This window comes from Poecilia latipinna, unplaced genomic scaffold, assembly GCF_001443285.1.
Source record: "Poecilia latipinna isolate Pla-1442-1.1 unplaced genomic scaffold, P_latipinna-1.0 Scaffold1492, whole genome shotgun sequence".
In the NCBI taxonomy this organism is placed as follows: Eukaryota; Metazoa; Chordata; class Actinopteri; order Cyprinodontiformes; family Poeciliidae; genus Poecilia; species Poecilia latipinna.
The window spans coordinates 9,596-35,796 of record NW_015114108.1 but is presented as its reverse complement, the minus strand read 5'-3'; the positions used below and the strand labels follow the sequence as shown (position 1 = coordinate 35,796).

The 26,201-nt window shown below is 37.5% G+C and overlaps 1 protein-coding gene across 1 annotated transcript in view; it reads left to right on the top strand.

Annotated features, from left to right (window-relative positions):
* The window catches only part of thada (THADA armadillo repeat containing), a 56,189-nt gene extending 32,172 nt beyond the window's left edge, over nucleotides 1–24,017 (top strand). Inside the window, exons 27-30 of the mRNA XM_015057796.1 lie at nucleotides 7,961–8,050; nucleotides 12,200–12,331; nucleotides 22,089–22,324; nucleotides 23,755–24,017. Coding sequence (XP_014913282.1) covers nucleotides 7,961–8,050; nucleotides 12,200–12,331; nucleotides 22,089–22,324; nucleotides 23,755–24,017 — 721 coding nt within the window. The remainder of the gene's footprint in view (nucleotides 1–7,960; nucleotides 8,051–12,199; nucleotides 12,332–22,088; nucleotides 22,325–23,754) is intronic.
* The last annotated feature ends 2,184 nt before the right edge of the window (nucleotides 24,018–26,201 follow it).

Here is a 26,201-nt window from a genome sequence, read left to right as displayed (position 1 = left end):
GTGACCTAGATCCTGTTTCTACTGCAGAGAACAGACAAAATGTTTTTCCAGGTTTCTTTAATCGAGCCCAAAATAATAAACAAACTGGGCCACAATTCATTTAACAAGAAAAACGTTCAAAAACTTTTGAAGTTTTGGATCTACAATCTCATTAGTACAAAAAAAAGTCTGATTATTTATTTATTTAAACCAGTTAATGCTTATTTTATTGTTGAGTTGGTAAAAAAATAAACATTTTTGGTGATTTTGGTTTTTAAAAAAAAAAATTTTTGACCAGTGAAAACTTTTGAGCTGACAATTTCGGCCAGAAAGTTTGGAAATCATAAAAGATGTGGGTGGATCTCAGTGCTTTTTCTTTTTTTCTTTTAAATATGAGCGTACACTAATGTTAAGACTTGCTGTCAAAAACACGAGGTGACACAGTTAGCCGTGGCTACGATGTTTACATCACGGTCTATAAGTATCGCACGCTCAAAATGAGTTTCCATGTGTAAACAGTCATCTTGTTTATGAGTTAAACCCTCGTTGTTTTGGTTGAATCCGTATTGGCTCCGCTTTGGAGAATTGTTTGAAAGATTGCGGATTGCTTTTTAAGGTTTTCGGAAGAGTCCAGCCTCACAGCACCTTGTCAAACAACAGCTCAAGTGTTTGGAGAAAGCGAATCGAAATAGACGGCAGGCTTCAAGTGTTTTTCCCACAAGCATTTAGATATTTTATAATTGTCATGAAGGGCAGGGTGGTTGAGAAGCTGAGCTGCAGCAACATGATTCAGCTGAGGCTGATTTTATCTTCTCCTTTTTGTTTTCCACTCTGAAAAAATCGACTAAAAATGATTGAAGTTGTGATAGAGCTTTATTTATTAAAAAACAAACATAAAAAACATTTGATTTAATTCAAAACTGACAAGCTGCTCATTAAAATCAGCAAAAAAAATATACTCATTGGTGTGTTTTAAACTTCTGTTAGTTCAAGTTTAAATCTGCATTAAAAACAACAAAACATGGAGATTTTATTGTAGTAAAACCTAAAATTGTTGCTAAAGTAATAAAAGCTCAAAGTTTCTTCTGCTCCCACTGTCTCTTTAAATATTACAATGAGTTGAAATCACAGCCGCTACTTACGACTTCATTTATTTTATTTTATTATACAAGTATTTTTGAATTAAATACAATTTTTCACAGTTTATAAGCACTGGCAGGTCTATGAACAATAGTGTCATTAAGTCCTGCTTAAAATAAGATCTAAAAAGTCTTGTGCAAATATTAAAGATTAGAAAAGCAGGTTGGCAATGTTAGTGGTGCTGTTATTTAAGACGGGGTGTAAAAAGCCCGTTTGCAGAACGATGGAGACAATCAATCTGTTGTAGGTTAGCATTGTTCCCAGACAGACGATCAGAGTAAGACTTTGGGCATTTCTCTCAGTAAACTCTGACTGTGGAAAACACGTTTGGGTCTTTTCCGTTTTATAGAACCTGTTAAAAACCAGCTGTAACTCCAGTTTTGGTCCAGCACTGGAGCCACTTTGATAAAACGACCTTATTAGCAAATAACTTGGGTTAACAATGTGGTGTGTGCTGTTTAATGTGACGGTAAAATGCTAAAGTTTGGTGCTACAGCTGGTATTATAGCTCTTCAGCCTCTTCATATAACATAACAGTATTACCCTTGTTATACCAAAATTAGCTAATCATCACTAAGCTTTAGTTTAATAAGAATGACTGATCTAGCATTTAACATTAGCTTGATTAGTATATTAGCTTTATCACATTTAGCATGCTAACTGGTGGTAAAACTGATTGTGTTAGCTTTCTGTTTAACATTTAGCTAAATGCTTTGTCACACCTAACATGCTGTTGCCAAAATAAAGGTTGAGAGAAGCTGGCTTGGTTGACATTTCCGATCTATCATGTAATTTTGATTTAGAAACATTAGCTTTGTACAATATTAAGGTGAGTTTTTATTAAAACTTCTCTATAGACTTTAACATATTGCTTTGTCACTGTTAGCATGCTAGCTATCGGTAAAATGATGCTTCATAGTTAGCTTGGGAGATATGTTATATTGTTTCTATTTAATAATGGACTGTATTAGCCTTGTACAATTGTAAAGCAGCTTTTATTAAGTTTCTATATAACCTTTGGCAGGTTCTTTGTCACAATTAGCATGCTAGCTGTTGGTAGAATGAAGCCTTGCAGAGACGTTAGCATGGTTTAAATGTTGATATATCTGCTACCTCGTTTCTATTTAGTAACAGAGATTGGGTTTTTTGCAACATCAGAAATGGGGTTTATTAATTTTTGTGTAGCTTTTAGCTCATTACTTTGGTTTGCCAAGAGGTAGTAAAATGCTGCCTCACAGGAGAGTTAGCTTGGCTGATATTCTTAAATCTATTTTCTTGTTGGTTTTTATTAATATAGACCATGCATTTATACTTGAAAAACATTTGTAGGTGTTGATTGATCAAATTAAATGTTAATTTCCAGTCCCAGGTTTGCAGTTTGACCGACAGTCAGTGAAGTTTTGTATGATTGGGACTGAAGTGATTTTGAAGTTGTTGGGTAATCCAGGCCAAACTTCCCCAGGGCTTTCTGCTCCAGAGTCTCTGTCTGGTTCCTTATGTAGTATTTTTACTGGCTCAAGGCCTCTGAATGCTGTTACCCCAGCTGAGTTTGCTCCTGTTTATCTTCTACATGTGGTTTTAGTCTTCTGTCCAACACCTTGTTCAGCTTTCTGATATGTGATGCTTCTCTTATTATAGCATGAGGTTATTTTTATGTGCTTGTGAGAGAATTTGTTTCGTAATAAATGAAAAATACTATTATGGAAATTATCTCTTGAAGTCGTATTGATTTGGTTTATTTCTTTTTTAGTAGTGTAATTGTCAAATTTACCTTCTTCATATCAGAGAATTGCAGTTGTTTTGCAACTTATTCTGATAATTGCATCTTTGGAAGTTTGTCTTTTCCGCAGTCTGTTGTGCATCTGGTCCCTGTTATTACCGTGACTTTGTGGTTGTGATCTCTGGCAGCAGAAAACGTATTGTGACAGCTTGTCCACTCTAATATTTGGCTCTGTGTGTGTGCAGCGTTCTCCTGGTTCACTGGAGCTGGAGAATAAACACATTTCCTGCTCACACAAACAGAATTATGTGTATTTGAGTGTTTGGAAAGCCTGGATTTGATGTTGTCTGTGGGAATGCCAGATGTGTATTTTCTGAAATAACTTGTATCCAGTTATATTGTTTGCTTGGGGATCGTCGTCCAACTAAAGCACAGACCGATGGCTCGCTACGCTCCGTGACCACGGATGGATGTCGATGAGATATCGTGGTGGAGATAAATGCAACTGTAAACAAAGCTGACAGAGCGAAGATTGCTCACTGCATTCCAGCCAAGGCCCCCGCCGACTTTATCTCAACGCTGCCTCAACTCCTCACTTTGCACTTCACATGTACATATAAAAATGTCCAGATTAATGCCACAGAGGGGCTTTTGAGCGTTGCCGTAAATGTTTCTTTGCCAAGCTCCTCTGGAAGGTTACTCCCTTTTCAGCAGAGGATAAAGTATTGCTAAAGGTCTTGGTGTCATGCACATGTGTACGGATTTCATGGATTGCAGATGCATTTGCAGGAATTTGACAGACTCCCCATCGAGAAAAATACACATCTAAAATGCTTTTAATACATCCTGACCACCCAGAGAATGATTAAAGATCACAGTCACAAACTAATCCTGAAACAAATGCTGAAACTACAAACTAAATGTTAATATTAAACCTTTAAGGGTGACCTGTTACGCTTCCTTGAACAGACTAGGATAGATTCATGGGCTAGCCAAAACATTACATTTCATTTATGGCACAAAATCAATATTAGATAATGAGATTTTAATCTGACCAGTTCCCGCCTCAACTTTTTCACTCACACGCGAAAATGGCTGCAATAATACAACCGTACATTTTTGAAAACCAGAAGTGGAGCCTCCTGCACAACCAACAAGAATGCAGCAAGTGATAAGTCAACAGGAAAACTTATTTTTTCCAGCGCAGGAAGTGGTAAAACCAGTTAACCAAATGTGCTAGAGTTCCGCTTGGGTTGCTAGGTGACAGGCGGAATTCTGCTTGGGTTGCTAGGTGACGGGCAGAATTGCACTTGGGTTGCTAGGTGACGGGCGGAATTCCGCTTGGGTTGCTAGGTGACGGGCGGAATTCCGCTTGGGTTGCTAGGTGATGGGTGGAATTTCGCTGGGGTTGCTAGGTAACGGGCTGGTCTTCCCTGGGGTTGCTAGATGAATAGCAGTTCCTGCTGATTTGTGAAGTTACTTTTGGAAGGTTTTTGAAATGACTGCTTGTCCAGACACAAAAGAACATCAACTTGTTGCCAAAATTCAGCTGAATATTCTTCTTAGAAGCAGCAGAGATCCAAGAAAACTTGTTAGTTGTTCATTTTATACCCCTTTCAGCAGTGAAATGATTATACAACAAAAACTGTTTTTTTTCCTATTCAGTGCATGTATTTTAATTTATTATGATTTTTTTGCTTGTTCAGAGGTTTTCAAAATACACAAATGTTGTTACTGCTGGAAAAAAAACACCTCATCTTTTCCCAAAAACATTTTATGAAAGTTGGTGTGTTTCCATTAGTTGAATTTATCTTTATCTTTTCCATTATGGTTTATGGAAATGCAGCGAACGGTGCCAAAAAGCCCAAACTTTGTCCTACTGATGGCTTTGATCTCAACGTTTCCACAACAAACTTCAAATATCTGCAGCTGTGTGTTGTATGAGAACAGTTCAAATAAATAATTTAAGTTATATAACAACCTTTTCTATGATGAGTGGATGTAAACGCCTCACTAACCTCCAGTTTGACCCTTTTCTCTCTCCGTCTAATGTCCTCTGATGCTGCCTGTGACCTTTGACCTCCAGGAGCGCAGACTTGTCAGGCAAACAGACTGTCATTAGGAGAGCATCCACACTCAAACGAATGTTTCTCATGCAGGTTCTGCATTCAGATGCCATACATTGATCACCATTTGTCTCTGAAGTGTTGCCTCCATGTTGGAGGAGGCCGTTGGACAGATTTCGTTCTGCTGAATGTGCTTTAGCTGGTTTTCCCTGTCGTTCTGAGAGAGCAGCAGTGTCTCCTCAGTCTTGTGATCAAGAGTTGGGCAGAGCAAACCTCTTCCCTCCTGATGGGACTTGATTTAGACAGACAGAGTCAAATAAAAACTTTATTGGCCCTCAGGCTGAATGGTGGTTGAAGACCGCCAGAGTTAAATATAAAGTTTGTAATTTTATTGACAGTCACGTATGTGTTTGAGCGAATGCATAGGCCCAAACATGTGACTGTTGGTTCTGCTCACACAAGAACGGGAGGGTTTATTTCTGGCTTTGAGAGGATAAACAAAGATGAAGGCTGGATTTGTTTAGCTTGACAGGATTTGGAGCAAAAACCTATCGGCTCGTCATAACATCAGACCATAGAATATGTTCTGAAACCTTTATCGCTGCCTTTTATTTTTATGTTGTTTTTTTGGCTGTCCTGTGTAGGCTGTTTTACTATTTTGGTCTAATGTTCCAGTTATCACTTTTACACGCTATGTGGAAACAAAAGGCAGGTTTCCTCCACAGGAGCATTTTCCAGAAACTCATTAAAAGCAAAATGGCAGTGTAGGCATAGTGTCTTTGTGTGGGTAATATTTTTTTAGCGGTACTGTTAGGGTCAGTGTGGTTTGTTATGCTGTTTTGTCTGTTTTCATTATAAAAGCGATCCATTCAACCAACCTGTACCTTGCTCTTCTTTCTTCCTTGTAGGTTTATAGGACAACGGTAAAGTTAGGGTGGAGCTACTGCGTCATGGTAGTAGAAACCAGACCCTGGTTCCACACTTTGCTTCATAAAACGGTTCTGGTGACTCAGCTGTATGAGAAACGATTGCTTCCTGGAAGTTTTCAATTTTGCCCAATTGCTAACGTCTGCCGCTAACATATGTAACGCGAAAGTTCAACACTGCAAAACTTACCGTAAATTTCCTGTGCTGTAATCATCCGTCCTCCTCTGCGAAGAAAGAAGTGCTAATCCGAACAAGACGTCTGTTAATGTTAAGTATTTGGAAGAACGGCCAACACAGAGTGAACGGCTTTGTTCACTTCCTCCGCTGCCATTGCTAAAACTACAGTCAGAATACAATCCAAAAATAGGGCAGAAAATTTACAGAATTGTTCACAGATTCTCCTTCTGTTCACTTGAATTGTCATGTCGGAGACAAATCAAGTCAATGGGAGAAAGGCCAAAATGGCTGCGAAGTGAGATGAGAATCATGTGAAGAATCAATGCCAAGCCGTGTTTCTATCAACGTACTTTTACGTACTTTTTAGATTGGAAAATATCGATGGAAACTTGGGCTGGACGATATGGCTGAAAACCTATCACAATATAAGCATTTCATATCAGTCAGATTCAATAATTATTGATTAGTTTTTTGTTTCAAATGTCTTAAATACTGCCAAACTGGTGGCCTTACTGTTCCTGTTTTATCCACGGTTTTCGCTCCACAACGTTTTATACTTTTAAGCGTTATGAGGCGAAACCATAAACTGCTGCTGCGCAAGTTACTCAACAGGTTGTTGCTAGGCAACCAAAGAGTGAGTGAGTTAGTTGACAGCACAAAGTTAAGTTAAATTATTAAATATTCCATCAGATGTATTATCTTTTGACATTGATCACGTGCCTATCACAATATATGTTATTGATTTATTGTCCAGCTCTAATGGAAACTTCAAAATTCGAAGTTTTTACGCTTGAGGTGGTTTCTGGCTTGTCCGAAGAAGAATTAAGGCGCTAAACAGGAGATGGAAACACATTTGCCAAACAAGTTTTGCTGTAGCCAACATTTACCTCACATTAATTGATTCACTGATGGTTGGAATTACACTTAATTAGCTTTCCCCCTCTTTTTGCAACATTTTAACAGTTTGCTCAAAGTTGTGTGAAAGCACAGCTACAGTTAATTGATTGGGAGACAGAAAGACATCACTGTTTGCGACAAACACAAGACAATGTTATCACACTAGTTTGGCAGAAGAATCACAAACTGGTTTCTTGAACATGATGATGAGGTAAATTAACTCATTTATTCTTAAGTCCAGATCCTCATCCAAGAGAGCAACATTGGACGTAGCAGCACTAGAAATGTGGGTCATGAATGATTGCGTGACGTTGTTAAGTCCTTCAGGGATGTTTCAGACACCTTGTTGAATCTGTGGTGTAAAGCATTAATGAGGCTCTGAGGGTAAATGGTAAACAATGTGCACATTATGCTGTAAATAGTTGGTGAGTGTGTGATTTTAAAGCCGGAGAAAACAGCCTCGAGTGTCTTATCTGCTAGTAAAAACACAACAGTCTGAATGCGGCGTGCTTGTTGTGTTTGGACTGCAGACTTTAACTAAATGATACTGAGAGACGTTTGTGTCTGTTGGAGAGACGGTCGACATGTGATTGAATGAAACGATGATAGTAGTACACAATGAAATAATGGTACTAAATTGTCAGGTTATTATATCCTTATTATTAGGGATTGCTGACTCTTTGCTGCTCTTCCTTGATCACAATGTCCACAACATTGTGTCTCATTCTTGCAAAAACTGTCATGAACATGTTTTCTATCACCATCCGAACCTGTTCAAGGAAGTGTAATAGGTCACCTTTAAGTCATGTTTGATATATGTAGCATTTTTATAACAACTGAAGTCAATATAGATACTTTAATTTACTGTAAAATGACTCTGTGTGGATGTAAAATGAATAATACTGTCCCTTTAAAATGTATGTTTTACACATTGTTGGTATAACAATATAATCTCAGTATAACGTGGGATTATTACCAACTATGAGGTCATGGATTATTTCCTGCCGTTATTATTAATCATCGTACCGTTCTCCTCCTCTCCCTCTGCCCACAGGATGACGGGTCGGGAGTTTTTCACTCGTTTTCCGGCTCTCTATCCGTTCCTCCTGAGCCAGCTGGAGGAAGCTGCATCCACTGTGGAAAGGTGAGGCGACTCAGGCTGAAACCTTAAAGGTGTTCTTGTTCTTATTTTCTCCAGAGGAAAAAACAAACTAAACTATTTATTTTCTGCAGATTAAAGTCCAACGCTCTGTATTTTGTTCTCACAGCCTTTTTCTTATCACTTGCTCACTTGACTGATTATTTGCTCAGAGCACTGGGCTTTACGGCCGAGTAAAGTAAACGTCTTTCTTGGTTTTCGTTCTGTTTTTTTGCAGTGGAGGGTTGAGTCCTCTGAGGTTCATTGGCCTTATCGCCGTCAGCTCCCCCTCTTTGTAAAAGCCTTGTAGTCGGCCAGAAGCTCCCCAACCCGTCTTATCTTAATATGGATCCAATTAATTGAAAGCTCTTTCAGACCAGCTCTTTTACACTCCCTTCGACCCTTGTTAAAACATTTGCAAATTTCCCACGGAACCAGACCTCGGCCGTCTGACTTCTCGTTGTTTTCGCCGCGCCGCCCAAACAGACCCGGCCGCGTCATGCTATAGGAACACACAGCGGGACAGGAGGCAGCAGAGCAGCTGTTTGTGGTTTCCAACTGAACTTTCACAATCAGACGGCTCCAAAATAGACGACAGACGCGTCTTTTTTTGTGCACATGCACACATTTAGTGTTTTGTAAATTGGGCCAAACAAAAATCGAGACCCAGAGATAATATAGGACGTAATTATGAACTAAACGGCAGGAAAACAACAAAAAGTATGCCAGAAATAAACTGAGGGTAAACCTTCTCTCTGCTGTATTCAAGGAAGTTTGTTGAAAATTGCAACATTTGTTACATTTTCAGCTTTTGCGTTTCACTCACACTGCATGTGAAATATTTCCAGGATAAAGTCGTAATATTATGAATTTAGTCCTGTAATATTATAACTTTATTGTAGTATTTGATTCTATTCCCGTTTCTTTATTTTTTATATTTTAATGCTCAAAACAGTTTTTTTTTTTATGTAGCTTAGGCTCCATATTTATTTGCTGGCTTCATTATCTCAGTGCAGCGATCATTTCTGTCTGGCTGCACCAGGTTTTATCTCAGAAACTATTCCAGGTCAGTCTCTGAGTTTTTAAAGTGATTAGTTGCAGCGCTCCGTCTTATCTTCAGCTCCCTTCCCTTCCTAGGAAAACAGCGTCTGTATCATATTCCAGCGGTTTTTGAAACGGAGCTGATGATTTATTTGTCTGAGGCAAAATAAATGGAAAGCTTAAGCTTCGGTTTACTTTAGATATTCTTTTGTTTACGTCTCTGTGACCGTGTCCTTTCCGTCTAAGAGGAGATTTCAGAATCTTAAGGTCACAGTGTTGTGTTTCCTCTCTCTAAAAGCCTGATTTAAAAAAAAGACGTCCTGAAATTGTTGGAGATGTTAAAAGGTACGGAGGATGGAGGATGTTTTTCCTTTTGCGTTGTCTCACAGTGATGTACTGGTCAGTTCATTCGGCGTAATTTAATACTTTTTCTGCTGTAATATAAGGTTTTTGTAAAGTACTTGAGTGAAGTTGCCTTCTTCAAATCAGACAAAAATAGAGTCAGATGTTTGTGCAGTAAACCTTTTGTTTGTGCCGCTGTCATTTTAAAGATATTAAGAAATGTTTCCAGAGGTCATTTTAAGGTCAACCAGCCCCCTGCTTTCTTCAAATCAAGCAAAATTGGTGTCAATCAACTCGACTATGTTTGTGCAGTAAATTTTTTTGTGCTGCTTTGAAGATATTATTGAAAGTGCAAAGGCCATTTTGATTTAGTAAACGTAAAAGTGGGGGGGTTTGTTGACCTTTTGACCTTTAACTTTCATTACTATTTCATTACTTATCTGTTAATCTGTGAAGTTGTTTGCAAAAAATTCACAAAAACAATCACAAAATCCTGAAGGGACTAATCAGTGATTATTTAATTTTTAGAAACATTTATTGAATGCTGAAGCAAACATCTATTTTTTGGTATTTTAACAGTTTAATGGGTTTTATCAATGCATTCTGGCCCTTTAACAACATTCAAATTTTTGATTTGGCCCAAAAAATAAATATGAGTTTGACACTCCTATTCTAAAGGGTTAATAAATTGATTTTCAATCAGTTTTTTGCACCAAAAAATTAAGAATGCATAGACACGTTTTCTCTAAACCTCTAAATATTTTAAATTTTAAATCGACATTTGTGACCAAGGAGTATTTGCTAATTTATTGCGAGGGAACGCAAACCAACATTTTCTTCCCCTCCATAAAAAGTAGTTCCAGCAGGACATTTTCTTTTCCTGCTGGATGTGTGACCTCACATCCTGTCCCTCTGATTTTGGCATTTTCTTTTCCTGCTGGATGTGTGACCTCACATCCTGTCCCTCTGATTTTGGCATTTTCTTTTCCTGCTGGATGTGTGACCTCACATCCTGTCCCTCTGATTTTGACAGTTTAAATGTTTGACTGCCTCCTAATTGGTTGCGATTTCGTTTCCCATGAAGTCGACGTGAACGCGCTCTGTGTGCGTTTGCTGAGCGAAACAACGCGAAGCCCACTGTGCCGTCGTGGGGAGGCGTCTGTGAAGGACGCTGCGTTCACACACGTTTGGTAACATAAGCAAAACGTTCATGTTTACAGACCTTCACAAAGCGCAGCTGCCAGCCCTCCTTGCTCTATAAACAAAGACATTTTCTTCTTTCTTTCTGATCTCCATTTTTAACATAACAGGAAGAGAAGAAGTGAAACTCTTGTGGAGTAAAAATTTAATTTCCTCTTGTGTTTCTGCACTGCCAGTGAGTCAGAGTGAAAACTTTGAACGGTTTGGCAGAGACGAAAACGTTCCACTCTGACTCAGCTGGAAGGGATGAGATTTGAAAAGATGGAGATGAAAAGCTCAGGATGAAGAGTCGACCGTGTCGGAATGTGTAATAAAAGAAAGTTTATGGCTCACAGTTTCTGTATGAGGTTATGATGAAGGTGTTTAAGGTGGCATTGATGCTGCTAAATAGAAATATAAAGCAATGAGTTTTCTAAAAATAATGAATAAAATTAAATTTACATAATAGGATGACATTTAAGTGTCAGTAATCAGCATCTATCATAGATACTTTATCTTCTAATATCTTGTATTTATAGCTCAATATTTAATCTTCAAACTAAATAATTGGCTGTTCCAATAAATATTAATTTATTGAAGTTATATAATATTTTCTATGGCTGAAATGATTAATGGGATCAATCTTGATGATTGGAATCATGGTCAACTAATTTTGCCGATTGGAGTTTGCATTTTAGGCAATAAAATGTTTGTTTTCTTATTTAAAAAATTAATCGAATTATGTGCTTCTTTGTACCTTTATATACTTTTAATATTGCATAAAATAAACTTACGTGGTTAAATAAATACTACACAGACTGTGCCAATTTTTAATTAACTAATTGATTAATCATCAGAATAATCAACAGAATAGATTATCACTAAAATAACCATTTGTTGCAACTCCAATATTTAAATAGGTATATTTTTTATATAAATGTGAAAATATGACTTAAAGATAAAGCCACATTTTTCCTTTGATGGCAGACTAAATAAACTGCTGTTTTACAATCAACAACCCATAACTGAAAATAATTTTATATACAAATATCAGTAGAGCATAAAATAAAATGGTTCCAATTTTCCCCCAAGATTATTTTGTTTATTTTATAACCTGAAAACCAAAACAAAATAATGGTTCTTCAAAAACGACAAACTTCTTACAGCAGATATTTACCTGAAATTATAAGTTGAGTTTTTCAAAAGGTGCTGGAGGATTTAAATGAGTTTTATGCAGCTCGACCTGGGACACATCACAGTGTCATCTGCAAACGTCATAATCTATGACAATGCTAATGCTATTAGCTGTTCTGTGTAACTATGAAGTCGTAGATGAGTTGTTACAGTTTGTTTACAGCCAACAGATTCTAATTGTTCTCATGACAAGCTAAACAATGCTAACTGCGTGAGCGTCATTTGGCTAAATGAAGCTAACTAAATTAGCATCATTTAGCTAAATGATGCTAACTATATTCTGCCTAACTTGTCTTCTTGATAGATACCAAGATGTATAAAACATTCTTGCTTTCACAGCTGCCAGCTAACAGCTAAGCGTCTCTGCTAACATTTGGTTATTTGTGTGTTTGTGTTTAGTGACAGCGGTCATGTGACGCTCCACCCCAGCCTGTTCTTGCTGCTGCTGGTGCTCAGCCGCCTCTACCCCTCCCCCATGGATGGGTCGTCCTCTCCTCTGGGACTCGCTCCTTTCAGGCCCTTAATCATGAGGTAGGAGTGATCTGTGCTCCATTTGTATCGAAAGCTAAACCCCCATGTGGGAATTTGTCGCTAAGTTATTAAGCTAACGACTATTAGCAATACATTAGTAATGATGTATCTCTGTATTTTTTCATATGATTAAAAATAATCAAAGCGCAAATAAACAGTTATTTATAACTGAGCATGTCTGTCTTTAGCACGTAAACGGTGGCCATTTTGGATTTCTTTTAGTTTGTGTTTGGTGAGTGTTATTAATTCTTCAAGTACTTCATGTCTATGCTTTTATTTTGAAGTGGTTCCTTTTATTGAAAGGAGGTTTGTTCCGTTTATTTCTTCTTCTTGACATTCAGTTGATCTGTTTGCTGTTTACTGTTGAGACTGGTGCTGCAGTCATTGACAATAAAATGCTTCAATTTATTTGCACTGTCCTCTCAGTGATTCTTCAGTAAATCATTTAAACACCCTGATGACCAGCGTGCTTCTGACCGAAGCCCTATAGTGATCAGTTAAGAAAATCCAGCAACAGAGGTCAAAATCCTCAACAGTGAGAAACGTCTCACTTTAAACCCAAAGTTTCTGACACTCAAAGCCAAACCTGAATTTTCATTCGTACTAAATCATTAAACCACTTCTGTCGTGTTTAAATTCAATCTTATGGAGAAATACTGAAAAGTAGAACCGTTTAGCATTTACTTTGACTGCAGCGAGTTGTTTGGGTCAGATCTCTTATCAGGCATGGAATCAAGATGGCCTCCATTTAAGATTCACCAATTGAATATCAATATCTGTATCGGTTCCAATACTGAAAAAATTCAATATTTGGGTATCAGTGATCATGTGGCTGATCCATAAGGACAGATCTACTTAGTCTAATTATATGCTTTGTGCTTTTTTTATTTTACATAATAATTAGACTTCCTAATTGCACCTTCTGAACCGTTTGACAGAAAATTTGTTGCAGTTTATTATTTCCATGTTTGATCAATGTAGTCAGTTTGTTTTTATATTATTTATTTACATTGATTGTTATAACCCAAATTAAAGTTGTCTTGACATGTTGGACCAAGTTTGTGGCGCTAACGGTGGATTTAAATGTTCTGTACTGGGGCAGATTTATCAACTAAATTAGTAATTCAGTACATTTATGTCTGTGTTTCAAAAAAAAAGAAACATTTTAATTAAATTCAGAATTGTTTATCTGTATTATATTGGTATTGGTTAATACTGAACCTCAGATATCGCCATTGGAAGAGAAAAAAGGGGATTGGTGCGTCATGCTGGGAGCTTCTGTTCTAATTACATTATCATAAATATTAGTATTTTGACCTCTTACATATGGCGGCATGTTGTTTCTGTAAAACTTAGACGTGAGCAGCAGCTTCTCCTTTCTCTGTTGGTTGTTGCTTATTTCAGCTGCTTGTTCTGTTTATATGAAGATAATTAAGCAATAACCACAGAAAGTATCAGCAGCACAACTGTTTTTCTAAACTGCAGCTCCACGTGTGCAACAATTCACCATCACCAAAAAACCCTGCAGTCTCAACATTACTGACTTTCCCTCTTTATATTGATGTTGATGCAGGTGCCTCCATAACTGTTCTATAAACGTGTCCAGTATTTTTGTTATTTTTACAGATGCATCTTGCAGATCTCTGTCGTTTTGTGCGTTTTAATGTTTATTATGGGTGGAAACGAGATAAGCTTTCTGTTTTGATTCTGTTTTTGTCTGCTGAGACTCCCCAGCTGTCTAATCTGGCTGGTTTTCATGTGATGTCTTGTACTTCTGTGGTTGTTTGACCTGTTTAGTTCTGTTTTGTTTCTTTTGTTGTGAACCAACCAGACAAATGGGAAACTATGGTTACAGCCTTCATTTTTTCCCCTTCGGATTGGAGATGAGGGAAAACACTTATGGAAAGTATTTGGGAGGAGTCTAATTGATTTTCACTGGAAAACCCAGTTGAAAGGTTGGCATCTTGTGTTCCCTCCAACGTAATCTGCAGTTCCAGTAAGAAACGGCTGGTTGTCCTTTGGAAATAGACGACATGTGAAGGAAGAGTGGAAAAATGGTCTTCTTCATGTTTTGGCTTCCAGTTCAACACGGCGTTATTTGCTTTTACAAAGTGAAACGCATTTATCTTATATTGAAATTAGCCTAATATTTACCTCTTGTTGATTTGCGCGCTGCCCAGGCTGGTGATTAAAGTGAATTTTTACCCTACTTTAAGGTGAAATACAGCGCATCCGGAAAGTATTCACTTTTTCAACATTGCGTCATGTTACAGCTTTATTCCAAATTGAATTAAATTAATCTTTTTCCTCAAAATAGGACACACAAATGCCTCATTGTGATGGCAACGTGGAAAAAAAGTAGGGCTGAAACGATTAATCGCGATTAATCAATTGAAACTAATTTCAACTGGAATATACAGAATGAATAACAGGCCATTCGAGGAAAATAAACTAACATATTCAGAGCAGCAATTAAGGCAAGATATATATACGTTTTGCATTTAAGATAAAAACAGCTTTGCATATAATTATGTTCTAGCCAAAACTCCTCTGTTGGTATAGTTTTAGCTTCACCCAGTTCAAGCTCTGAGAATGTTTATTGTCTTATTTTAACAAAAGGAATTTAATTATTTGTTCATTTGCTAATTTTAATGCATTTTTAAAAGTGGTTGAATGGAAAATGTGTAGGATGTGCCATTTTTTGATGCGATTAATCTTCAGAATACTCAATTACTAAAATAATCTTTAGTTTCAGTTTAGAAAAAAAAATTAAGTGTTTTGCAGCTTATTAAAATAACGACAAAAAAGCAAACAAACACTTTTCCTATTACTAAGCAAAGGCTTAATGTATTTAATGAGTTTTTGTGGTCAAATTTCTGCTATAATTAAGTTTTGCACTGATATTCAGTGGATGGTATCATGGATCATCGAATTATGTAGGAGGATGAAGTAAATATTTCTAATATTACTTCATTAATCTAGTCATGGATAGACACCATATCCATGTTACTTTTCTTACCCAACTTAGACTTACACTTATTTTAATATTTATTTAACATTAACATCAGATTTTGGATGTTTTGTTCAACCAAAAAGTGAAACTTAAAAATAAAAACACCAAAATATGAACCAAAAATCCTAAAAATACACATTATAAAACAGTTAATATGAATTGATTGAGAGAATCGTGTACTTAAATTAGGGCTGGACGAAATAACTGAAAAAAATACCACAATATAAGCATTTTAAATAAGTCTATCAATAATTATTTATTAGTTTTTAGTTTTAAATATCAGAAATTCTGTCAAACTGCCACAGTTATTCACTTCAACCTGTTATTTCTTAATTTTAAGTGGTTGAACTTTAAACTGCGGCAGTTACTCTACAGGTTGTTGCTAGGCAACCACAGAATGAGTGAGTTGCTAGGTAACCGAAGAGTGAGTGAGTTGATTCTACCGACTTTGCCTTTGCTCTGCCTACATTCCCCAGAAAGCTGTGCGGTTCTGGAAGATTCTATGAAACGTATTATCTATTGATTCATATGTTATTGATTGATTGTCCAGCCCTTAAACTTAAATCCCAGTAAAATATGAGTCAGAGTTTACGGAGAAACGTTTACTGGCGAGATGTTTTATGTGTCACCCTGGTGAGGGGAGATCGGTCATGGAGCTTCAAATGGTTTTACATTATTTTTCCATTTCCCAATAATCAGAAAGAGCTGCTACCTTCTCACCAAACCTCTCGCTGGTGGCCTGGCAGTCCATTAAAAATGTCCCCTAACACGGTGGAGGAGTAAGACTCTGATTCACATCTACCTGAACGAATATCCAGCCTTTCTCTTCTGGATTGTTTCCTCTTTCTCTCACTTGCATTGGAGGCAATAATCTACCATCGCCTTTCAGCAAATTAGTCTTTGAGTCATTTCTTTTTAAAGCCTCATGTTCTGTGGAGACCTAAATTGGTCTCTGGCCCGTTCTGTGGCTGTCGGGCCAGGAATGCGGCTCATCTGGCCAAAACGAAGCCCACGTGTTTGAAAAGTCAAACATGGCTCAGCTTCAACTTTTCTGGCTCGAGTCTTTTTTCCCCTCCAACCTGTGATCATGAGAGAGCGTGTCTGATCCGGTCGGTTCCTTTATCAGCCAGTTCTGCAGCTGCACAAAATCGTCTAGGTGTTTTCCAGGTTTGGAAAGTGCTTGGATTTTCTGTACAAATTACTGGAAAGTTCTTGATATTTAAATGTTATTTACAGCTGAAAGCCAGATATTTTCAGACACAGATACATTTTTGTCTCATTTTCTAAAACAAGAAACTAAACTTTTCCTGTTTTAGGTTAGTTAGAATTACTAAAATTAGTTTTATTTACTGAAAGAAAACTTGGAAATTAAAATTTTTAGAAAGGTCATTTAGCTTAACATGTAATGAATATTAATTATTCCTAATAGCTTATTGATCGTCTTATATTTTATACATTAAACAATGTTAATTGTTTTTTTTTTTTGCTAAATTTTCTTTATTCTCATATTGTTGCGACTTTATTCTCTTAATTTTACAATTTTATTCTTGTAATATACTGACTTTATACTCGGAAATTTATGATTTCCTTCTAATTTAATTACTTTGTTCTTGTAATTTAATTTTTTATTCATGTGGCTCTAGTACTCTCTGAGTAGAATGTAGAAACCTTAACAACAGTAATAAATTACATAATTTAACAGTGAATTAAAACAGTTTTCTTTAGTTCAGTTGTATTGCTTTTATCTCCAAAGTTTGGTGCTGGAAAAGTTTGGAAACTTTCCTTGAAAAGTACTTGAATTTTACGGTGGGAAACATTTATGTGCAGAGGTCAGATCTTTATTTTTTTGCCTCCTGTTTCGTTCTCCAGCTCTGATATTTACTATTTTTCTGGTGTCTTTGATTTTCACGACGATCTGGAGGATTACGAGCAGCGGACATGTTTATTGCAGCTGCTGTTGCCATGGTGATTTACCATCTCTGACTCGCTCACATGGCTCGCTCGCCGCTTCGTTAAAGGCTGCGCGTTAACGAGCGGACCGCCGTCGGAGCTGATGACGTACCGGTGTTTGTCTTTTCATTGGGCGGAAAGTGAATGAAATCTGCTCTCCCCATCAGCAGGGAAAAGCTCCTGGGTTTCATGTCTGACTACGACGTGTGGGATTGTGTTCCCATCAGGACCATTGAGAAGCTTTTCACTGATGTGAACCGATTTTATTTCAGCGTAGCCAACATCTGCGGCGCTGCATGTTTTAAGATTTATCGCTGCCTGTTTTATTTGGCTGAATTTGATTTTTTTAATGCCATTTATATAACCCTAGAGTCAAATTTTAGCCAATTTTTTTTTAATTTAGAAAGTCAGCCCACTTCTACATTAGAAGCGACAATACAGCGCCTTGTAAAAGTTTTCAAACCCCTTAATTTTTCTAATTTTTTCCAATGAAACCACAAATTTCAGCCTTTTAAAGTGATGAGGCAACACAAAGTGATCCATAGCTGTGAAATGGATGGAAAATGATCCAGTTTTCAACATTTTTCCAACTTAAACTCTGAAAAGCATCCATTTTAATTCAGCCCCCATTACTCTGACTCTCCTGAATAAACTACAGTGCAATAAATCACCTTCAGAAGAACCCACAAGTAGATCCCATCTGTCTTACAGCTGGGGATGTAAACAGGAGACTCAACAATCCATAGGTTAGAATGGCCTAGTCAAAGTCCCAATCTAAACCTAACTGGGAATTTTGTAAAAACTAAATCGGGTCATCACAGATGTTACATTTGCAGATAAGACAGGAACTCACCAGATGTAGGAAAGCTGATAGTTATGCTCTACTTAAAGTTAGTAAAACTCCATGAGCATGAATGTTTTTATTTTATTCTATTTAATATTTAAAGGGGCAGTTTTAAAATAAACTTTTTTGAGCTCAACATTGTGTTACAATGTTATTCCCTCATCAGAAACATATCTGGAGTGTTGATTCTTCTATGCATGTTTGAGAAGTCCTTTAATCGCCATGGCAACCATTCAGCTGTTCAAAACACCTGGGTGGACATAGTCCCGCCTTTAAGGCGCAGCTCCTCCTTGGATCAGCAGTTTCCAAGTTTCAGAGTTTCCACCTTCCTTGTGACTTGCAGCTCCTTCAGACTAGCCAGCAGCAATTAGCAAACACTTACTGCAACGCTGGTAAAAATGTTGTGGTCTTGATAGCGGGGAAATGTTGTGTTGACTGAGTTTCAGGAAGAGCAGGAGCTTTTAAAGAGACAGAGGCCCAATTTTAAAGCGTAGCATTTCCTTTAAGTCATATTTGATGTTTTTATAACAACTAAAGTTAACAGACACATAATTCTGCCCCGTTAAAGTAACAATTAAAACGGTTTAATTAGTAAAGTAAGCCGTTGGTTTTGTTACAGTTAAAGGCTCACTTCCTCTTTCTCACCTGCTCGTTTCGCAGTTTCAGTGGAGTAATTTGTTCTCTCGGCTCTGCAAAATGAGGCCCAGATGAGCCTCATTGTTGCCAGTCTGCCTACGGATCCCACGGGGGACGCTGCCATTTCTAAAATTACACCCTTCCAAACTGTCATTTCCTTTTACAAAACAGCTTCATTGGGACAAATTAGCACAGATAGCTAACATGTGGGCCGCAAAGGAGGAGGGGAGTGGCAGAAAGTGAAGACTGAGCCAGTTTATTACCGTCAGGTTCATTTCTATTTTAAAATATTAAACTTAAATTGTTTTTTTTTAGTGTGCCAAACAGTATAATAACATAAAGTAAAAATAGTCTGATTTACTGGAGCCTAAAGATTCACCGATACATTTTTGTTCACTTTTGAAATAGCTGTCTGGGGTTTAATATCGGCCGATACCTCTCAGAGAAACAGTGCTGCCTTCACTTAAAATGTTTCTTTTTTTTTTTAACACAGACATAAATGTACTAAATTACTAATTTATTTGATAACTTTGCACCAGTACAGCAGAGTTAAATACACACATTTGGTCAAATATGCAAAAACAACTTTAGTTTGTTCAGTCAATGCAATTAGCCAATGTAAAATAAATAATAAAGAACCAGAAACTGACAAAAATAGGTTGAGTGCTGTGGTCTAACATGTAAAAATAAACTGTATCAAATCTTATTTCAGACGGTTCAGAAATTCTGAATATAACAGCGACCGTCGTCGGCGTTCAGCGAGCTTGTGAAACTCACCAAACCTCTGAATTATCTGGTGAATTCAAACACTCACCCGACGGCGACATTCTGTTGATTTCAGTAAATAAAACCAAGACAATCTCATTACTTAATCCGCCGCTGCTCGAAACAGAGAGGAAATAAAGGCGAGAGGCTCCGACGCACCGTTCTCTGCTGTCGTTTGTTCAATAAGAACTAAACACAAAATTTTCACAAAGACGTCTGAGCCTCCGTTATGAATGGCTTGGTGCCACTTTCTCAGTTTCATAGTACAAAGAGACCAGCAAAGCAAAACCACGACTCGTCCCAATGATAGAGCAAAATGTCACTTAAAGTGTCAGAGACGCGACATGTTTGGTGTGAACGCAGCATTTAAAGGTGAAATGAGAAATCTGCAGAATGTGCCAGATTATTCATAGAATAATCAGTTTCTAAAATAATCGTCTCTTGCGTCTTAGATAAACCAAGAAGATGGATTTAAAGTAAATCTGATTCGTCTGATCGATTTATTTCCATTAACTGAGTTTTTTTGTTCAAATGATAAAAAACCCCGAAACAACGTTTGTTAGTTCGTTAGAAATTAATAAAAATGTAAACTGAAAGAAAAAGTTTTCAGACTGTTTTTTTGTGCCAGGGATGAAACGATGCCACATTTTCTGTGTTTCGTGTGAATTTCTGAATTAGGCTTGTTGCTTATTTTATTTCAAGTGGCAGTTTTAGCTAAAGAATAAACAAAGCCTTTCTGAAATTACCTTCTTCCTCCAGTGACTGTGGCTCTGCCCCTTCCAGTCTGTCTTATCTCATTCATGTTCTGGTCGTGTCCTTCCCCCTGTGGCCGCTCCGGCTCTGTTATGACACCGGAGAAGGAAACTCTACCGGCTTGTAAACAAAGTTAATTTTAGCTTTACTCTCAGGGTGACAGGCCATACTCAGCATTACCGGCGAGCGCTGCAAGCGACCGTGGGAGGGAAATGTCTGCGTGTGGGCAATAACAAGACGTCGCTTACTATTTCCTGCCCGGTCAGCTAATGACTCGAAAATATTTGAATTCGGGTTTATCGTTCATCTGCAGGTCCAGGAGATGTTGATTTTGTAAAGTTTGCAATAAGTCGAGGAAATGAAAGCAAGGTTATGTAAGATATGAGCAAAAATAGAAGCCAAATCAAATAAGTGGTGAATTTATTAGCGACGTACTGATGGTTCAACGAGAAAACGGTAAGATCCTGAGAGGTTTCTGACGACCTGAGGGCATTTTGGTCCAAGACAATCAGAACTTTATAGATCATTAACAACATTTATTTATAAACATTTTACAAACAGAGCATTTTGGATGAGCTTTGTTGATAGTAATTGAGTCCAGTTGATTCCTAAACTCTGCCTTAAACTACAACTTTGGTCATTTAGTCACATTTTGAGCGTAAACATGGTGAGAAACGTTGCTGTTCTCCATAATCAGCACTAACTGAGTCACAGGGGTGTTAATAAAGAGTGGAGCCATGAGGAACCTCAAATACTGTCTGGACTTTAACCGGTTAATACACTGCAAAAACACAAAATCTTACCAAGTATTTTTGTCTAGTTTCTATGGAAAACTAGACTAGTAAGCTTGAAATAAGATAAAACTAACATATAGGTAACTTTACAGTAAAATCTAAATCAGGAGCGTCAAACTCAGTTTAATTTTGGGCCAAATCAAACATCTGAATGTTCTTAAAGGGCCGGTTGTGCCAGAATATATTGATGAAACCCATAAAACTGTTTAAATATCAATAAGTAGCTGTTTGTATTTTAAAGTTAAATAACCACTGATCAGTCCCTGCAACATTTTGTGATTGTTTTTGTGGGTTTTTTGCAATCAAAATCACAGATTTTGTGGATCTAATTTAGAAAAATGTGTGCTAATGTATGACGTTAAATGAGACTTTGTAATAATCGCCGTATCGATCACGGACTATAACATCCATTAAGGCTGAGGCAGCAGTCACTTAAACTCAATGTTTTTTCACCAATTTTGAGAAAAAAAGTGCAGTAATATCTGAAAAAATGTGGGGATCTGTTGATTTTGTGTGAACTTTGCAGATTTGTGAAAAACTGGAGGGACTTATTGATGTAATTTGGAGTCCGGAGGGCCACATAAAATACTACGGCGGGCCAAATTTGGCCCCCGGGCCTCCAGTTTGACACATGTGCTGTAGATGCTTGTTTTAAGTAAGTAATTTCTTAATATTGATGAAAAAAGTTCTTGTTCCATTGGCAGAATATTTAACTTACAATAAGACATTTTTCCCATCCTGTAAGTTAATTTACCTGGCAACAGAACAAGAACCTTTTCATCAATATTAAGGGATTATTTACTTAAAACAAGCCTCTATATCTTACTAAAAAGTTACTTTTAAGTTAGTTTTGTCTTATTTCAAGTTTATGAAGATACTTGCATTAGAAACCAGATTTTAAGATTTTCTGTTTTTGCAGTGTAATTACAAAATTGACCTCAGGTTTCTGACCTTTTGCAATGTCCGTCCCTGTTAAACGTTGCCACCATGTTTGTTGTGCAGATGCAGTCGGTCGGCCGTGTACCGGACCAGAGAGATGGCGGCCCGGGCCCTCGTCCCGTTCGTACTCGTCACCCAGATCCCGTCCACCGTCCGGACCTTACTGCAGGATCTCCCTGCAGAACCGGGACCCAACATCCAACAAAACCACATCCATGGCGCTCTGCTGCAGGTCCGCTCCCACACACCCACATCAACACAAACCAGTTCACTCATACTGGGAATATACATCGCTCACTGTAATCATAGGTTGTTTAAACAACCGCAGGTTCTCAATTAGAGCTGAAATCAAAACTTCAATCATTCGCCTGTCAGAGCTCTGAGTTTCAGTTTATGAGTCAGAGTTAGGTCAGCGCTGACAGGGACTCAAACTGCAGCCTGTGGGGTATCAAAATCATTTCAAACTATGTTATTGATCCCAAAGGGAAACTTAATGTGGGATTCTTCATAGAGTTATTGGAGATATTGATGGAAATGAGGATTTCTTAGCATTCTCAATAGGTTTAACATGAGAAGGAAATACAGCTGGGTGAGAGAATATCAGAAAATACAAACACTAAATAATCTATTTTTGATTTATGCTGGGGTTTGGACTGAAACGATTAATCAGATTAATCGATTATTGAAATAATCGTCAACTAATTTAATAATCGATTAATCGTTAACTGGAGTCAAAAAAGGCCATTTGGTGTAAAAAACAGTAAATAAGCCAAAACTGCACAAATATAAAGAGATGTGAATCTTTCAGTGTTTTCAATTTTTAGGGTTAAAATTCGATTCAGAAATGATTTTTAATTCAGAAACCAATTTTTCTATTCAAACGCTCTACAGGTTGTTTGAACTATGTGACAGAGAAAAGGAAAAGACAATGTGAACAAAAATATGACATTTATTTAAATGTACAAGACTCCATACTATACCAAACTATATTTAAACCAAAATAAGTTTGTGCGTAAAAGTCTTCAATTTAATTTATTTTAGCAATGCAGAAAAAAAATAATTTCTATGCAGATTCCTATTCCCAGATTCTGGCAATTTTGAATGCTCAAAAACTGATTTTAGTTTGTTAAATGTTTTGTAAAATTACATTTTTTTTATTTAAAAAGAACTCAGCCAGCAAAGCCATTCCAATACTGCATTTCTAATTTGGATTTAAAGTGACAAAATGTCTTAAAACAGCTCAAAAACATCAGAACTGATCAAACTAAAATCTTGTTTTTTAAAAGAAAGATGTAAAAAATAAAATAAAAATGTTTTGTATAATCACAGGCCGATCCTAACGTCCAGCGAAGCATAATAGGTCATATTTAATTAGAATATTGCTCAATTTTATTGTTTAGAAGGTAAAAAAATTAAAACAAACTAAAAAACTAAATATTTTATATAAAAAATTTATAGACTTTTTTGGCCTCAAGTATTTTTGACTTGATTATTTTGGTTTAATTGATTGATTGGTTTTCATTCCCATTTTTGCTTTAACCAATCTGAATTATCACCTAACAGAGACATAAAAACAGTTTCCTACCCCAGGTAAGATACTGACTGCTCATAACCGGAAAATACAGAAAATCCCTTTAACGACAGAAAGTCTGCTGGTTGTACTGGGACAGAATCCACACAGAGCTTATCCAGACTGGGCGGTTATCTCAGGGTAAATACCCGTGTTTAGTTCTGTCGTTGCACCCTGACCAAACACAACCAAACAGTCTGCCTGTAACATCAACACTGCCAGAGGAAAAGGGGCAGAGGGGGATTCCCGGAGCCTTGATGGGGGTCGGAGGGCGCGGCGCGGCGCGGTACGCAGGGGTCGGCGCAGGGAATGCAATCTGCAGCGGTTTCTTCAGGATGAGACGGAGTGTGTGCCGCTCGCTGGCGGTCAGGGCTCCGGGGAGGTCCGCTGTGGGACGGAGGGGTTGCCTCATAAAAGCCTAGACGAGGTTTCAAGGGGAGAGTGGTTTTTAGTTTGTGTTGCTGTCATGGCTGCCACGTGTGGACGCTCCCCAGATGTCTCCCGATCGCGTCCTCCCTGGTTTATCGCCGTCTGTTTCTCCAACATGGATTTCTGATTGTTCTTCTTCTGTATCGTGTTGCTGATCATTTATTGGGATAAATGCCTTACCATACGTATGTGACAATAAATCCCAACCAATGATAACCAATTTTCGGGGTTTCTGAAAAATCCTTAAGTCTTAAATTCATCTAAAACTAAGGCCTTAAAATGTCCTAAAAGAATGTAATTTGGTCTTAAATATGTTTATCGCAAGTCTTAAGTTTATTGAGAAACTGCCAGGACAGAACAGGTTCTAGGTGGTTGAGGCTAACGCTAACTAGCTGTTAATATACCCAACTTGCTAACTAACTAGCTTAGATTTAAGTAACAAAGCTTAGATCTAAGCCAGTGGTACCGAACCCACCAGCTTCATATGCGCATTCACTGAACCTTTCTGTAGTGATAAATAAAATATGATTCCCCCCACAAATTCAAGACATAGGAGTGACCCAACTAGAGTCAAGTTGGGTCACCCCATGATCACTAATTCTTCTTAAAAGGTAGAGTCTCTGAGAACAGTTCTTCAAAATAGTCAGTCTTTTCAGCAAAGTTGAGCTGACTGTCCAGGAACGACCCAAATTTGCCACAGTTTCAACAGGTTGGCTATCGAGAGAAACTGGAACCACGTTAAGGTCTTGTTTAGATCGTTTAATTAGCTCTACATTCTTAAGAGAATGAAAAATTTATAATAAATAATAAAGACTTTGAGGTATTCTGATTTAGTAATGTAATTATATTAGTTGTGTTACCACCTCCATACCACTAGAGGCAGTACCAACCCTGAAAAGATTCGGCTAAGGAGCAGATTTAGAAGTACACTGAAAGCTACAGAATTTGGTAAAACCCGTGAGTTTTGCTGAAGTAATTAAAGACATGTTTAAATCTATGAGAGGTTGCATGGGCCAAAACTTACAAACTCTCTCACATTCACAGTCAAACTCTCTTACACGTACTATCAAACTCTCCGAGAGTTTGATAGTTAACTTAAGTTAACTTAAAATTTCAGTTTCTGATTGGACTCCAGGCAGGAGTAGGAGGGTTTTCACGGACAGAAAAATTGCTGAGGGGCAGCGACTCACAGAGGCAACTAATATTTTAAATGACATCGTTAGCGCTCCTACAGTAATGTCAGCATTATCAGAAGTGTTTAGAAGCCGACAGCCAGCATCGGAAACCCATCTATCAGTGGGATAAAGCTAGCCGCCTCTTCGGAAATGGCAGTAAAGCCAGCCTGCACTCGATTTTAATGTGCGCGACAGCACAAGTTATGGGGCTCTCTTTTCAAAGTAAAAGCGCATCTCCGGTTTATGTTTGATTCACACGTCAAGTTTCTCTCCGGCGGCTGTAACAGGCTAAAGTTTTGTGTTAATTAATGTGCAAAATGACATTATGTATCTGAATAAAATTTAATATATTGTGTGGGCAAAAAATCCTGTAAAGCACATGTGTGCAACCTCAGTTAAAATTGGTCTTACAGGTGTCCATGTGTCATCCTGAAGTGAGAGAAGTACCTGGTAAGGTATTGTTTATGTAATATAGGTATTGTTTATGTGAGATTTCTTGCATGTCAAACGTCAGCAATTTTGATTGAGGTATAGCACATATGTGGTTTACAGAATTTTTTCCCCACATAATATGTTTTAATTTATTTTCAGATACATGATTTCCTTTAGTAAATCAATTAACACAAAGTTTTACATTTTTAAAAGCCGCAGGAGAGAAACATGAATCAAACATAAACCGGAGGTGCGCTTTTATTTTGAAAAGTGAGCGCCATAACTTGTGCTGTCGCGCACATCGAGTGCAGGCTGGCTTTACTGCCATTTCCGAAGAGGCGGCTATCCCACTGACAGATGGGGTTTCCGATGCTGGCTCTCGGCTTCTAAACACTTCTGATAATGCTGACATTACTGTGGGAGCGCTAACGATGTCATTTAAAATATTAGTTGCCTCTGTTAATCGCTGCTGCTGAGCTATTTTTCTGTCCGTGAAAACCCTCCTACTCCTGCCTGGGGTCCAATCAGAAACTGAAATTTTAAGTTAACTTCTGTTGCAATCAAACTCTA